The following is a 13,617-nucleotide window of genomic DNA, read 5'->3' on the forward strand; positions in this document are numbered from 1 at the left end:
CTGGGCTGATACACATGTTGAGTAGGCTGTTCTTGCTCCAATACCCCTATTTAATTTCACTGTAACAATCCATGAAGCAGAGTATTATTCAACCCAAAAAGTGCACTGGCCATCTGAGGCTCCACTGGCTGAGGTTTCCTCTGCAAAGCCTGTTTAGAAAGTCAGGCCATGCTGCTCACATTCACAGTTTGGCTTTTTGCTTGTTAGATGTTTACAAAATAATGTTCTGCTCTTGCTGACCAACAGAAAAAACAGTTCTCAGGGCTTCAGCCCCACACACCAATGTTTGTGTGTTCTGGTCACTGGGAATACATCCTACAGGGGTCCCTATGGCACAGCAATAGGCTTGCTTCTTTTAACACTGGCATTTATTACTCTTCATTGCTCTGCAACTATTTTTTCTTTTTTTTAAGATGATACCTATACCTCAGCCAGCTATTGACTGAATGTAAATAATGTAAATAGAGACTCCCCCTGCTCCTTTAGCCTCTTGACAGGGTGTTTGCTGTCCCAGCCTCCTGTATTCCCTGCATGCTGTTCCTGGGAAGCCTCGATTACACCACTCTGTTTTTTGTCAGAGCATTTAAGTGAGACCAGGTGGAAGTGATGCCATGACCTGTGCTGAGTTAGCTCACCTGTGTTGCACTGGAAGAGCCTTTTCTCCCTCTTTGCTGTAAGGGTATTGGTGTCTGGCCCCAGAACCTCTGGCACTGGTTGGAGCTCGCCTACAGCTCACAGCTGTGGGGTTTTAATGCAGCTCAGAATAAGACTGCTGAGACCATTAAGCACTAAGCATTAAACTTCTTTTAGATTGAGCCCATCAAGCTCTATTTTATGCTTCTTGTCCTAAATAGGGGCTTGAAATGAGGTGTCAAATGTGTATTAGCCACAGTCTGTCCTCCCTGCAGAAAATGCCAGGGTGGCACGGGGTGGGCTGAGGGGGGGGATGCTGCTGCTTTACCAGTGCAGCAGACCCAGAGCTGGGACCACCCCCCTGAGGCACAGGGACACTGTCCTGGCTGGACTGGGCACTGCAGGGGATGCCAAGAGGAACCTGGAAGCTCTTGGCCTTGTAAACTTGCCCTCAACTTTCTTTTCTCTTCATACTTTATTTATTCCTCTGGTACCAGGTTCAGCTGTTGATTTTTTTTTTCCCATTTCTATCTGCTGCTCTTGCTTAGCTAAAAGTAGCAGGCTCAGCCTTGCCAGGAGTAGAAATGGCCTGGGATGGGCTTGGCAGCCACTGCCACTCCAGTGCACCAAGTCATCAGCAGTATCTGCTCAGGCTCATTGCATTGAGCAGGGCAAAGCTCTCTGGGGAAACTCCAAGTCTCTGCCACACTGCAGCTTTTGTTTTCTACTTGGGGAGGGAATGAAAGCTTCAGTTGTTAGTTGGCCAATAATTCTAATTACTTTTGGCCATGAAGCCTGGCTCGAGTAATGGGGGATTTTTTATTTTCTTTCCCAAGCCCCAGGAACAACAGATACATCCATTTTATTTAATTTTAATCCTGTCCCATGCAGTTAAACTTTTGCTGTATGGTTGCAACCCATGAATTGCAGCTGCGCTTTACATCTGCATAGCCTCCCAACCCTTGAGTGTGCAGTGACTCCATCCAGCCTTCAGTGCTGCCATCTCTCCCCACCCAAGCTGCCCTGCCAGTCACTGCCTGCTGCCCATCCATCACCTCGGGTCAGAATTTCCCTTTGCAATAACCTGGGTTGCATCCCATCAGTCAGTGCCTAGTGCTCGCCCGTGTCTGCAGTGTCCCCTGGAGAACCATTGGGCACAGACTACTCTTGTTTCAGTCATCATCACCAGTGCCAGCCTTTCTTTGTGATATCTTTGAGTCTTATCCATCCAAAAGTTTATAACACTAGTTGTTTCATAATCTCAGTTTTAGTAAAATTGTGAAAAAAAGGCTAAGAACATGCGTGTGTCTCCCTTCAGCCAAGAGGCACGTTCATCCCATCATCACTGCCACAGCACTGCCTGTTACTGAAACAGCCACACAAATGAGCAGCATCTGATGCTCTGTGCTTGCTAAATATAACCCAGTATGCAGTATTAGCTATGCAGATGAAATATTCTGTCTAGCAGGACAGGAGGGATGTCACTGCCCAGACTGAAGGATCTCAGTCCTGCTGTTCAGTTACTGATGTGAAGGAGCAGCTGTCAGGGGAGCCTGGTGGGACTTGGCAGAGGTCTGAGCTCTGCTCCTGCTTTTGCAGTGAGCAGAGGAAGAACATGACAGCTTCTTCTCTTCTTCAGCTGACTTTCCACCACATGAGCATATAATTTTCTCCCCTTGTTTACAGGCCTTGCTGCCTTGAGTCTTGGCAAGTATTTTGGATGCTCATAACCTGCTGGGTTCCCCTCGCAGGATGAGCAGAGCCGAGAACTTTCCTGCTGTGGATCTTTAACTCACTCGAGGGCTTGTTGTTGTTGTTGCTGTCTCTCCTTTTCAGGCAGAGAACGTGCCCCAAAAGGAGCTCATCCAACGCATGCAGTGACCAGGAGGTTAGTGCTCATGGCTTCAGCAATTTCTCTTTCTCTCTTTCATGTTGGCTGTTGCACTGTTTATCTGACGATGTTTACTGGGGCATGTTCTGAGTTGTAGAACAGGATCCAGAGCTCCACTGTCGATATCAATGAGCTCCAGCTGGTGGTGCCAAGCCGGGAGAATGAAAACAACAACCACTCTGTGAGCCGGGAGCAGGCGGGTGAGTGCGGGCATGGGCCGGAGCGGGTCAGGGCAGCCCTGGGCACTGCCCCAGAGCCTTCCTTCCCCACAGCCCTGGCCACTGTCTCGCCCATGCACAGCTGGAGAGCTGCTCCACAGCAGAAAGCCTTTGTTGTGGGCACTGTCCCTTGCTGCTCCCCCTCCCTGGGAGGGTAATTCCCCTGGCAAGGAGCTCGCGCAAGCACGGCTCCAGCGCGCTGCCAACACAAGCTGTCACAGCACATGGCACTGCAGAGACACTGGGTTAGCAGAGCAAATGTGCTGGGTTCAGGCTGCCACAAACAGCTTACACAGACCCACGAACTGGGGAGGAGTTTCACCTGCCCTGGGCCTAACTTTGTCCAGAAAGGATGGGTTTTAGAATGCTCAGATTGTCTCTGGCCAACTCCAGCTCCCAGAGCTCCCTGTTTCTGTGGGTCTGTGTGGATGGAGCTGCTTTGGGTGACATTTACCTCACAGTGTGCTTCCAGGAAAAAGCATCCCAGCCAAGCTGCAGAGAATGTCACTTGCTGCAGTTCTGAGTCACAACACATGAACTGTCCCAGTGCCCCTTTGGTTAGTGGAGGCCATCAGGGAGTGGCTTTATGCTGTGCTGTGACACACCTTCAGTTTCCCAGTGATGGTACACACTCAGCTCTCACAAGGGTACCTCCATAAAAAGCTAATTCTGTACTTCCAGCCATGACAGCTTCCCATCTCCTTCTTGAGGAGCTGTGGCCAGAGTTCTCCTTGCCTGGACAAGAGGTCAGGCCTTGGGGACACATGCAGACACACATTCCCCCTCCATGTCAGTCCCTGGAGCATCAGGCTGCCTGTAGGAGCAGATTCACTGGGGTTTAACCAAAAACCACAGCTCCCAATATTAGCAGGTATGAGTAAATAAAAATAAATAATGAGTTGAGCAAGTTTGCAAGTTTTTGATCTGCAGCACAGCCTCATGTGTTTAACACAAGGAATTTCAGTTCATGTCTGTTTGTATTAGAAAGCACACCCAAGGGTGTTTCTTCTCTTTTGTTTTGTTTTTAAAAGCTTGCAGTTTCAGGAGAGCAAACAGTTGACTTGAATTTTGTTCTGGCTGGTGCAACAGCCAGCCAAAGGCTGTTCTAGATTGTCTGGTGAGGGAGGGAGAGATGAGGGTTTGTTATGGAGGAGTTGGAAACAGATGTTTTGGACACTTGCAAGCAGAGCAAAAATCTTTATTGATTTTTTTCCTTTCTCAGTCACTTCCTGCAGAGGCAGCACAGAACGGTCTCCTCAGGACACTGACCCAGATGTGCCCTCCTCCATCTCTGCAGTGACCACTGAGACTGGGAGTGATGAAGTGTTTATCATTTCTGCTGGACCTGGCACCAGTGGGCTGAGCTTTACCACCTACAGGATACAGGTACATTCCCCAGCATCTCTAGCAGGCTGCAGGATGTGTCTCTTGGACAGCACTTGTCATACCTGTCCATTTTTGCCTAATTCACACTTTCTAGAAAGGCAGGGACTGAACCAGGCAGTTCTACCCCTCAAGCTGAGCTGTCATCAAATGATGTGGGCTGTGATCCCTGAGTCTATATCTTCCCAGCTTTGGGAAGATCAAATGCAGAACCCTACTAGCAAATCATGGAGATGCTTGCCAGCAGACAGTAGGACCAACCTGCAGAAGTGTTAATTGGCAAAGCTGATGTTCCATTAAATTACCACCTGTAGCAAATGAAAGACCTGAGATTCAGACCTACTCCTGCCCCCCACTCCAAGGGATCAGGGAAGTTACTCAGCTCCTCAGCTTGCCAGAAAGCCTCTCACCAAGCTGATGTGAAAATTAACAGCTTAGGCTCCAAAAAAAAAAATCAAATACTTCAAGTGAAAGCACTGAGGCCCTCACAAATTCACAGACAGAAACCTGAATTGATCCAGCAGGTTCTCTCTTATTTTAGCTCTTTCCCCTGGACTCCTGGTCCTTTATTTGTTTAGAGACAGATGATGGCTCAGAAGCCTCAGGTCTGGCTGTCACCTCTTCAACCCCGAGTGAGTGCAGACAGAGCACATCCACTGCAAGTGTCTGCCAAAGCCTTTCCCAGGTCAATACTCTCTTCTCCAGTGCCCTGTCTCTTTCCCACAAGAGGATAAACAACCAGCACAAGGAACTCACATGCCCAGGACAGGCTGTGTAATACTTCTGTCACAGTTTACAAAACAAAAGCATTCTGTATCCCTGCACTTGATTAGGAAATTAGCCAGGAGGCCAGGCTGGTCAGGATTTTCCTACACTGGTGTAAGACACGTGCTGAGCTTTGCCTCCAGCTGGCCACCCTGATGAACAGAGAGGGGGAAAGAAAGGAAAATAGCTCTGGAGCCTTCCCTTGCCTGAACCTGACCTTCTGTGGAGCAGGGCACTGGGAGTTGTAGCCAGACTGGGCACCCTTGAACAAACCTGGTCCTTTCCAAAGCAGAGAGCTTCACCTGGTGGCAACCCCACACACATCCAGCTTCTAGGCAGCAGGGAAAACCATTTTCCTGCCCCTTTTCTCCACTTTAGTCAGAAGGAACAAATACACATACACACCCCATTTCTATTCTGATATTGCTTCTGCAAGCAGCCTTCAGAGGGCATTTATACATAAAAAAATAAAAGAGTGCTAAAACAGTGAAAATAAGCAAAAAAAGTAAGCACATTATTAAGTCAGAAAGCATCTCCTCAGTGATGTCCATGCAGCACACAAGTGAGGCAATACTCCCAACCAAATTCCTCAAGGAACCAAGGCTGGAAGCATGGCAGGGCCTTTTTAAAGCCCTGGGTCTTTTCCCACAGCTGAGGACCATCCTGTAGAAATTGAGCACAGCAGACTAATTACAAACCTGCCCTCAAACAGGTTCTCATCAGGCCACTGGATACTGAGGGCTCCTGGATGTCAGACGTGTTTACAGTTGAATTTTTAGGTGTGTATTTTTAGGGTGTGAAATGCTGCTGGCCAGCCAGCCTCCAGGCTCACAGGGGATGTGGTGTGTGGCTTTGTGGCCAGCACCAGGCAGTGGGATGAGATATCTGCTGGAGCACAGCCCGTTCCTTGGCAGGAGCTGAGCAGTTATCCCCTTGTGAAAACATGTGTGAAATCCTGAGCCTTCACAGTACAGTAAATAATGCCAGCAGACTCACCTCATGCAAAATGCTTGACTAGAATTTGTTAAATTATAAGGAGCTTTCATTAAAAAAAAATATCTTGACCTCTTCCCTGAGAAATTGTGTGTGGCTGCTTGGTTCTGTGCTCCCACCAAGTGTGAGCCTGAGCTCAGCTGGGCCTGAGCCAGTGGTTAAGTGGCTTTTGCTCTGCAGCTTTTCAAACCTATTTGAAGACACCAGTCCTGTGTTGTGAGGGAAGAGCTGGGAGAGCAAAAAAAAACCTGTTTGTGATTGGTGTGAGGAAATGGAGGGTGGGATGGCTTTTGGGGAGATTCCAGGTGTCCTCCAGTAGTCATGGCTTGCTAAATCCCCTTTGGTTTAAGGCATCATTCACCCTTTGGCTGACTTATGACTGATCTCTGTTTTCTGATCAGACACTGCAAGTTTCAGATGCAAAGGTTTGAGTAAAGGGTATGATCATGGAAGTTTTACAAACATTTATTGCCAAAACATTTTCCAAAGTCTAGAAAACACACTCTTTATCTTCCCAGTTACCTCCAGTGTACCTATCTCAATACCAGTGGCTAATTTTTACATAACTTTTGAGGTATTTATAATAATATTAGAATAATAAATCCCAAGACAGCTTGAAGGGGCCACTAAGGAGAAGACAGGCAGCTTAAAAATTTATAAATAAAGATTGTCCCTTTAATAAAATCTTAGACTAGGAGCTTAATATTGAAACCAACTTATCCTGAGCCCAATGCCTCTCCTGGCTTCCCACTGAGTTTCTTTTTCTGATCTAGTGCTAATTTCTTGCCTCCCTGCCCATCCATTTCCAATATGACACATTCACTAAATAGTTTCTTTGATTTGCAGAAACTCGGGAGATTCAGATTCTCAGAAATAACGAATTACATGTTTCTGGTTTCTCAGGATTTTGAAATCCAGGACACTGTGGGATTTATTTCAGACAGTCTTTAAGGACTGTGTAAACTTTAGGAATAGGGATTTTGCATTCTTCTCATGACAACCATATTCGCACAGCTGAAAATTAAAAATATGTACAGAGTTGTGTAACGGGAGGCTTAAATAACAGGTGAAGTGTTAGTAAGAATGAAAGGAGATTCATAGGAATGTCAGGAATTCTCTAACTTTCCTGGCTCTAAGCTCATATCAAATATTAAGGAAAAAAATTGTGATTTCAAATGCAACATCAGAACTTATAAAGTATGGAAGAGATGTTTGTCTATAGTTCATTCCCATGTCTGATCAACTCTGCTCATTGACAGGGCTGGTGACAGCAGTTTAGTGTAGTCTCACCTTCTGATGATGCCAATTTTACAGCTGTCTGGATGTCTTGTTCTACTCCTAAAGCATGTTGTCCACCTGAACAACATTTTTTATGTGAAATGCAAATCTCCTTGGCTCCAATCCAGTTCCTGTGCTTCTTGTTCTATTCAGCACAGATGCTGATAACAGATTATTTCCTTTCTCTTTATTTTTTATTATTTTTAATTCATCCTTTACAGAGGATAGAGAACACCACTTACTTCAGTCTTTTCTCCCAAACTGTGCATTTTTGAGACTCCTGATTCTCTTCTTGCTTGCTTTGGGATTTCTTTGAGTAGGCTCCATCCCCCTTAAGTTTTATTTCCCCAGACAGACACATCTGGAGCCTTCCAAGAACCAAGCAGAGCAGAAGAATTCTGTTTTACACAGTGAAGTTTATGGCTCTGATCTGTCAAATACTTCCAGTAAAATTAAGCTGTAGATATTTCATATATTTAGTGAGGGTTGTAGGACTATATCTTACATAACTGAAATTTCCCACTTAAGCTTTAAACCCGAAACTGGGGGAGCAAGATAAAACTTTCCTCCAGGGAAGCCAGTGAGCTTCAGGCTCTTCAGCACACTGGAAGAACAATGAAGAGATGTTTCATTCCTGAGTCCTCTGAGAACGACTGAATCAATCACTCTCTTGCACCAACAGCCTGTTTCCACACTGTTTTAAAAATGTTTTGATGAAAGATGCCTACAAACGATCTTTATTTACTCTTTTCAGGACAAAAACCTGAAAAGAAGCGTGACAAGCCCGGCCTCTGTGTCTGACTGGCTGAGCTCCCACCCCACAGCTGCAGGAGCAGAGGCTGCTGAGAAGGGGAACGTGCAGCTGGAGCATCCCTGTCCCAGGCAGCGCACCTGGAGCGCCCGCACCTTCCACGACCTCCTGGCTCCAATACCACAGCTACAGAAGAAATGGTGCAGCTGGAGCACCAACAGCCCCTTCACAAAGCTGGTTGACAGCAGTGTGAGTCCTGCAGGGAGGGGAGGGTGTTGGGGTCTCAGCTCCAGTGTTTCCCCACTGTTCACTGATGGGACACATTTGTGCCTTGGCCAGGGCCTCACCTCTCTGTCCTGCAGTGCAAACACGTCTCAGTCCACCTTCCTTGGTGTATGGGAAAGTCTCTGGCCTATTTATATTGTAATTTAGCCAGGCTTTCCTACAATATTAAGCAGCTGTATTTTCCAGCAGTTGGCACCTGGTTAAGAAATTATCCCCAGTCCAGAAGAACATTAAAAAATGCCTTCAGACAAGATTATCTCATTGAGTGTTCTGACATGTGCTTTTTCCCCTGGTTATGCCTTGAATTTATTATAATTGATGTATTATTATTGCACTGCAAGGAATCCGTAGGTGTGGCAGGGATATCTGGGTCTCACTGACTGTAGTCATCAAACCAACAGCTTGTTACAAAGCTAATAAAGGATGTTTCTTCCTTTTTAAGGTAATAACATAGGTTTTTTGCTAAAGAATGCATCTTACCTCTAAAATAACCAGGAATTTTAACTTTTAGTTCTCCCGGAATCAAAGTTTCAAGAGAGAGCTGCTTTTCATGGCATGTCTGCTAATTTTGTACTATTTTGTGCAGGGTTTTTCTACAGCTGCAAGACCCCAAGGTGTGCCAACCAGAAAGGTAATCTCAGCCACTGAGATAGAGGGAGCATCAGAGACTGTTTACTCTGATTCATCTGCCAGTAATGCCTCCTATCCCCTCACTCTGTCTGCACAGAGGCAGCGAAAGTTAACCTCCTGCAATTTGAAGAAATCCAGATTTGGAAACCCTTATTTTGGATTTTTAGCCAGTTCCCCTGACAGCAAACATATGAGGTCTTTGGATCCCTCAAGACATCTAGGGGCAGCATCTCCAGCTAACAGCCAAAGCCCCAAAAATCTTCTAGAGAGCTCCAACCCACTGAAAATCAACTTGGTCAACGGCTCAAAAACAAAGGAGCTTATGGTGGAAACAGATAAAAACAAACCCGTTTTTGTTATTTCTGAAGAAGGGGATGATCAGCAGCCTCTGGTCCTGGCAGAACACCTCAGTCAGTGTGGAGATCACCTGTCAGAGCACAATGCTGTGTATGCTCCAGCCGTGCCAGAGAAGCAGCCGGTGGCTCTGACTGCGGAGAGGAACAGCTCTGCCCCCTTCACCTCGAGCCTTTCCCTTTGGGGAAAATCCCCCACATCATACAAAGGCCAGGGGAAGGCCCCCAGCTCCTCCAGGGACCAGCAGAGCTCAGCAGGTGGAGATGCCAACAGTGCTGAGCCCTCACAGAACTGCAACACCCCCGCTGCCCCCACGCTGTGCCAAGCTTCAGCCCAGTGATGTCCTCGGAGAGACAGAGACATCAGTTCCCAAAGCCAGAGGGAACAGGGACACGAGCAGAGCAGAAGCTGTGCCGAGCAGTTGAGTGTGGCAGTCACATGTGGCAGCTTTGTTGAGAGCAGCCTTTGCTTCCCACACGTTGGGACTGAGATTACAAGGACACAAACCACAGCACAAATGCCAACTCCCCTTCAGCTCACTAACCTCATCTTGCTTCTCCTGCATGAGACCTGGATGTAGTTTGTACAAGAAAGCATCCTCTGGAAAGGTACTTCAGAGTGCAGAACCCCTTTTCTGGGACGGGAGTGAAAGTTACACCATGGTTTATATCTGAAATGTCAACCAGTCCCTGTCCCTGTGGCATCACTTGAGTCTTTCTGTTGGGAGCTCTGAGTTAGCTTCTGTTTATAGCTCTGCCTGTACAATCCAAGCCTTGCCAAGCCAAGGGTAAGAATTCAATCATGCATGTTTGCATACAGTTTTGTAAACTTCATTTTAAGTATTTCATAACTTCTGCAGTCTAGCACAAAGCTTACCAAGCATTAGCAACTCTAATATTAAAGAGCAAGATTATCTCATCTCCTAGCTCTTTAGAGAAGTGTACAGACAAGCTGAGCAACCCAATACCAGATGCTTGTTCTATTAAAGTCTGATGTAGCTTTATCTTTGTTAGGTCTACATAGGCTTAGAACACCTCAGTCCACTACATTAAATGACTCCTCATGGCAACAGGAGCATGTGTACAAAAACACTGAAATACTAGGAATAGTCTTCAGCATCCAACACTTGGATATTTGCAGCTGCTCTGATCCTATATTCACCAGCTATTTATTGCTGGTAACGCACATTGACTAGAGAACTATTCCCCTTCCTTTAGCAGGCAAGACTTGAAAGACAAAATTAAGGTGGGGCAAACTTTGAGTGCTCACTTTCTTTAGAAATTAACCCTAGGTGGCTGTGCCTCCCTGAGTACAAATCCAGGGCATTCAATGGAACACTGAACCAAAGGGAAGTCTGCTAGTCCTATTGCCTTTAATAACCCCATCAGTATTTTAATTTCCTCCTGGACATTTTCCTATCTTTTCAAGAGACTCCTGCATGTTTGTCCCACAATTCAGAATTGTTTTCCTTTCTTAAATGAAACAATTCCCTCTGAAGCTGCATTTTGCAGCTGAGACAGCACATTGTTTTAAAGCAATAGTATGTCATAAAACAGGTGTCAGAAAGAAATCTTCTGCACAAGTCTTCCCCTGTATTAGCTGCAGTGTGCATCCAGTTATCTTAATCCTTCTCTGTGAAGGCATTTAAGACTGATTGCTGAAATATTTAACTGAATTATTTATGATTTCACCTGCTGTTACAGCTTCCATTTGCCACCATTAATGTCAGAGATATGCAACACAAGACTGTAGGTTTTGCCTTATATTTTCTCTGTGGGTTTACATGTCTACCTAGACATAGAAGCTGTGCAGCTGGTAGCAGTGGAAGCAAAAACACATTTGCCCTTTAGCAGTTGACTCAAACATGAACAGCAAACAAGTCTCTGCATTTATTATTTCCAGACTGTGCTCAGTGCCAAAGTCTGGCTCCATGTTGGTTGGTTCTTTTTTGGTGGGTACTTTTTTTTTTGTGATGTTGTTGTTGTTTAAATTAATGCTACTTGATTCAAAGGGAAGAGATTAATATATTTATGGTTTTAAAAATATTTAGAAGTCTTCAGTACTCTAACAATAACTTCCACTGCATTAAATTCATATACATTGTAATTTAATGTTCTGTTACTTATTACATTTCTAAAGTTTGAAATACTAAAACCTACTTTTGAAAAGTACTTGTGTTCAATTATTGACAATAGTTACACTTGAAGGGCTGGAAAAAGTGGCTTTTTCAATAAAAGCATGTTTAACCACTCATTTCTATGGTGTAACAACACTTAATTTGTTTTGCTGAAAGCCTGAGCTGTGCCTCAGAGCACCAGGAGAGCGTGTGGGGTACCCCAGTGGTGGCAGAAGAGCAGAAAAGCAAACACTCCTTTTCAGATCCTTCCCAATTTCTCTGAGACTGAAGGTGAGGTGGTTGTTTACACCGACCTCCTCCACTACCTGTTGTATAACCAAAGGCCAGACTTTGCTCGCCAGGTTTGTCAACTGCTGCCACAGGAGGCTTCTGTGGGAGTTTGTGTTTCCTTTCAGATCCACCAGTGCCTGCTGCAGCAGCATATGGGCAATTATTCATGGGACTGCACCAGACACCCTGGCTGCAGCATGGGCTCTACACACACACACACACACACACATATATATATATATACACATATATATACACATATATGTGGTGAGAGAGGCCCTGCTCCTGATGAACATGCAATATTGAACACTGCTGCTTATTCTCTGAACAGAGGTGGCTGATTGACCAACTATTTAAAGGTGATGCCACTAGAAGATGCTGAAGCCCCGTGCCTGCAGGTGGGTGCTGCAGGTACCCCAGGGGAGACTTCAGTTCCTGACCTGCCTTTTGAAGTTTTTTTTGTTTGATTAGGTTTTTTTTGTTTTTTTGTTTTTTTTTTTTTAAGCAGATCACTAAAATGAACTGCTAAAAAGGTATTTGTGTTGTATTTTGTACTTTCAAAGAATGTATAAAATATTTGCCTCCTCTTAGAGCCAAAGCAACTGTTTTGAAGTTCTCATATTTTCTTTTCTTTTTCCCCCAGGAACACAAACAGCTTCTACCTAAACTCCTCAAAAAAGTCACAGCGCAGAGTTAAGAAATTCTGAAAGCTCTGGGTGGAATAAAGCACTTTAATACTCTCAGCTGTAAATATTGACTAGGATTAGTTTTTAAATAGTATTACTTATGGCATTTATTTTGTCCTAACAGCTATTATTACTTTGGAGAGCTATGCTGCCACTTTTAATGACAGAAAACCTCATCCCTCATGCATGGGCTTGGATTCAGTTTTACCCTTGTGCAGTGCAGGGTTTGCTGTGTGATTCTGTGTTCTGTAACCAAGCAGTGAATGGGATAAGCACTCCAAACACTCACTGAAGAGGGGGGGAAAATCATTCCAATCACAATTGCATGGGGGGGAAATGTAAAAAAAATATTATAGAGCTAGCAAAGAGAAGTATTCTTTTCAACAAAACGGAGTAATATTCACCTTTATTTTAATGAATTTTTCTGGAATATACTAGCAAACCCTCTAGCCAATGTGTTAGGTAGACTAAACAGGACAAAAATATGTGGGTCCCTATTTTTTCACTGTACAAACAGTGCTCCAAAATAAAAGCCTGAAGCTATACAAGCTGACAAGAATCTGGTGTGCTGAGGTTCTACTGTCAGGTACTTGAACTGGTTGGGAATGGAGGCTCAAAGGAAAAACAACAGATTTAACATCCAGGTAATGCATCCTAACTTGGAAGATTTAGAATACCATTTAGCCAGAAAAATCCACTTACAACTTAGTAGCAAAACATGAACTGAGGTTTCCTTTCAGAACTCTTTTTGTTAAGAGCAGTTGGTTGCAACTCTTTCTACTCAGAACTGTCTTGGGTTGTTTTTTTTTTTTTCCCCTGAGGAGGGTGGCACATGAGCCCTAACAAAACACATTTGACTCAAACAGTCCAGTCAGTAGATTTTATTCTAAACAATTAAAGATTAATTTGAATTGCAAGGGAAAAGAAAAGGTAAGTCCTAAGCCAACAGTTACCTAATGAAAGCAAGTGAAACTCAGCAGCACTGAAAAGAATACCCAACAGAGACTAAATACAGCTTCAACATATATTCATGGTCTGTCTAGAAATGTCTTTGATGTTAAACCTCATATGGCACACTTAGCATTTTTTATAATTCATTTCCTATGGAAACTAATGAGCTTAAGGGTGAAATTACCTCATTGAAAGTCAAAATGGAAGTGTGAAGAAAAGAAGGATGACCTGGAAAGCAGATTTAGAAGCAATCTTTGCATATTAAGCATTGCTGTGGGAAATAGTATAATTAGTTTTCTTCAGAACTTATTCCTTGGAATTGTATAAGTGGTATTTCAGCTCCCAAACATCATGCAGAAAGAATGTTAGATAAAATAGGTGGAAAAATGCAA

The 13,617-nt window shown here is 44.5% G+C and overlaps 1 protein-coding gene across 1 annotated transcript in view; it reads left to right on the forward strand.

Annotated features, from left to right (window-relative positions):
- The window catches only part of LOC135282874 (uncharacterized), a 31,744-nt gene extending 20,310 nt beyond the window's left edge, over positions 1–11,434 (forward strand). The window contains exons 3-7 of the mRNA XM_064393068.1: positions 2,470–2,521; positions 2,622–2,724; positions 3,965–4,128; positions 7,916–8,161; positions 8,784–11,434. Coding sequence (XP_064249138.1) covers positions 2,470–2,521; positions 2,622–2,724; positions 3,965–4,128; positions 7,916–8,161; positions 8,784–9,521 — 1,303 coding nt within the window. The 3' untranslated portion in view covers positions 9,522–11,434. The remainder of the gene's footprint in view (positions 1–2,469; positions 2,522–2,621; positions 2,725–3,964; positions 4,129–7,915; positions 8,162–8,783) is intronic.
- Positions 11,435–13,617: the final 2,183 nt, after the last annotated feature.

Source organism: Passer domesticus, chromosome 17, assembly GCF_036417665.1.
Source record: "Passer domesticus isolate bPasDom1 chromosome 17, bPasDom1.hap1, whole genome shotgun sequence".
In the NCBI taxonomy this organism is placed as follows: domain Eukaryota; kingdom Metazoa; phylum Chordata; class Aves; order Passeriformes; family Passeridae; genus Passer; species Passer domesticus.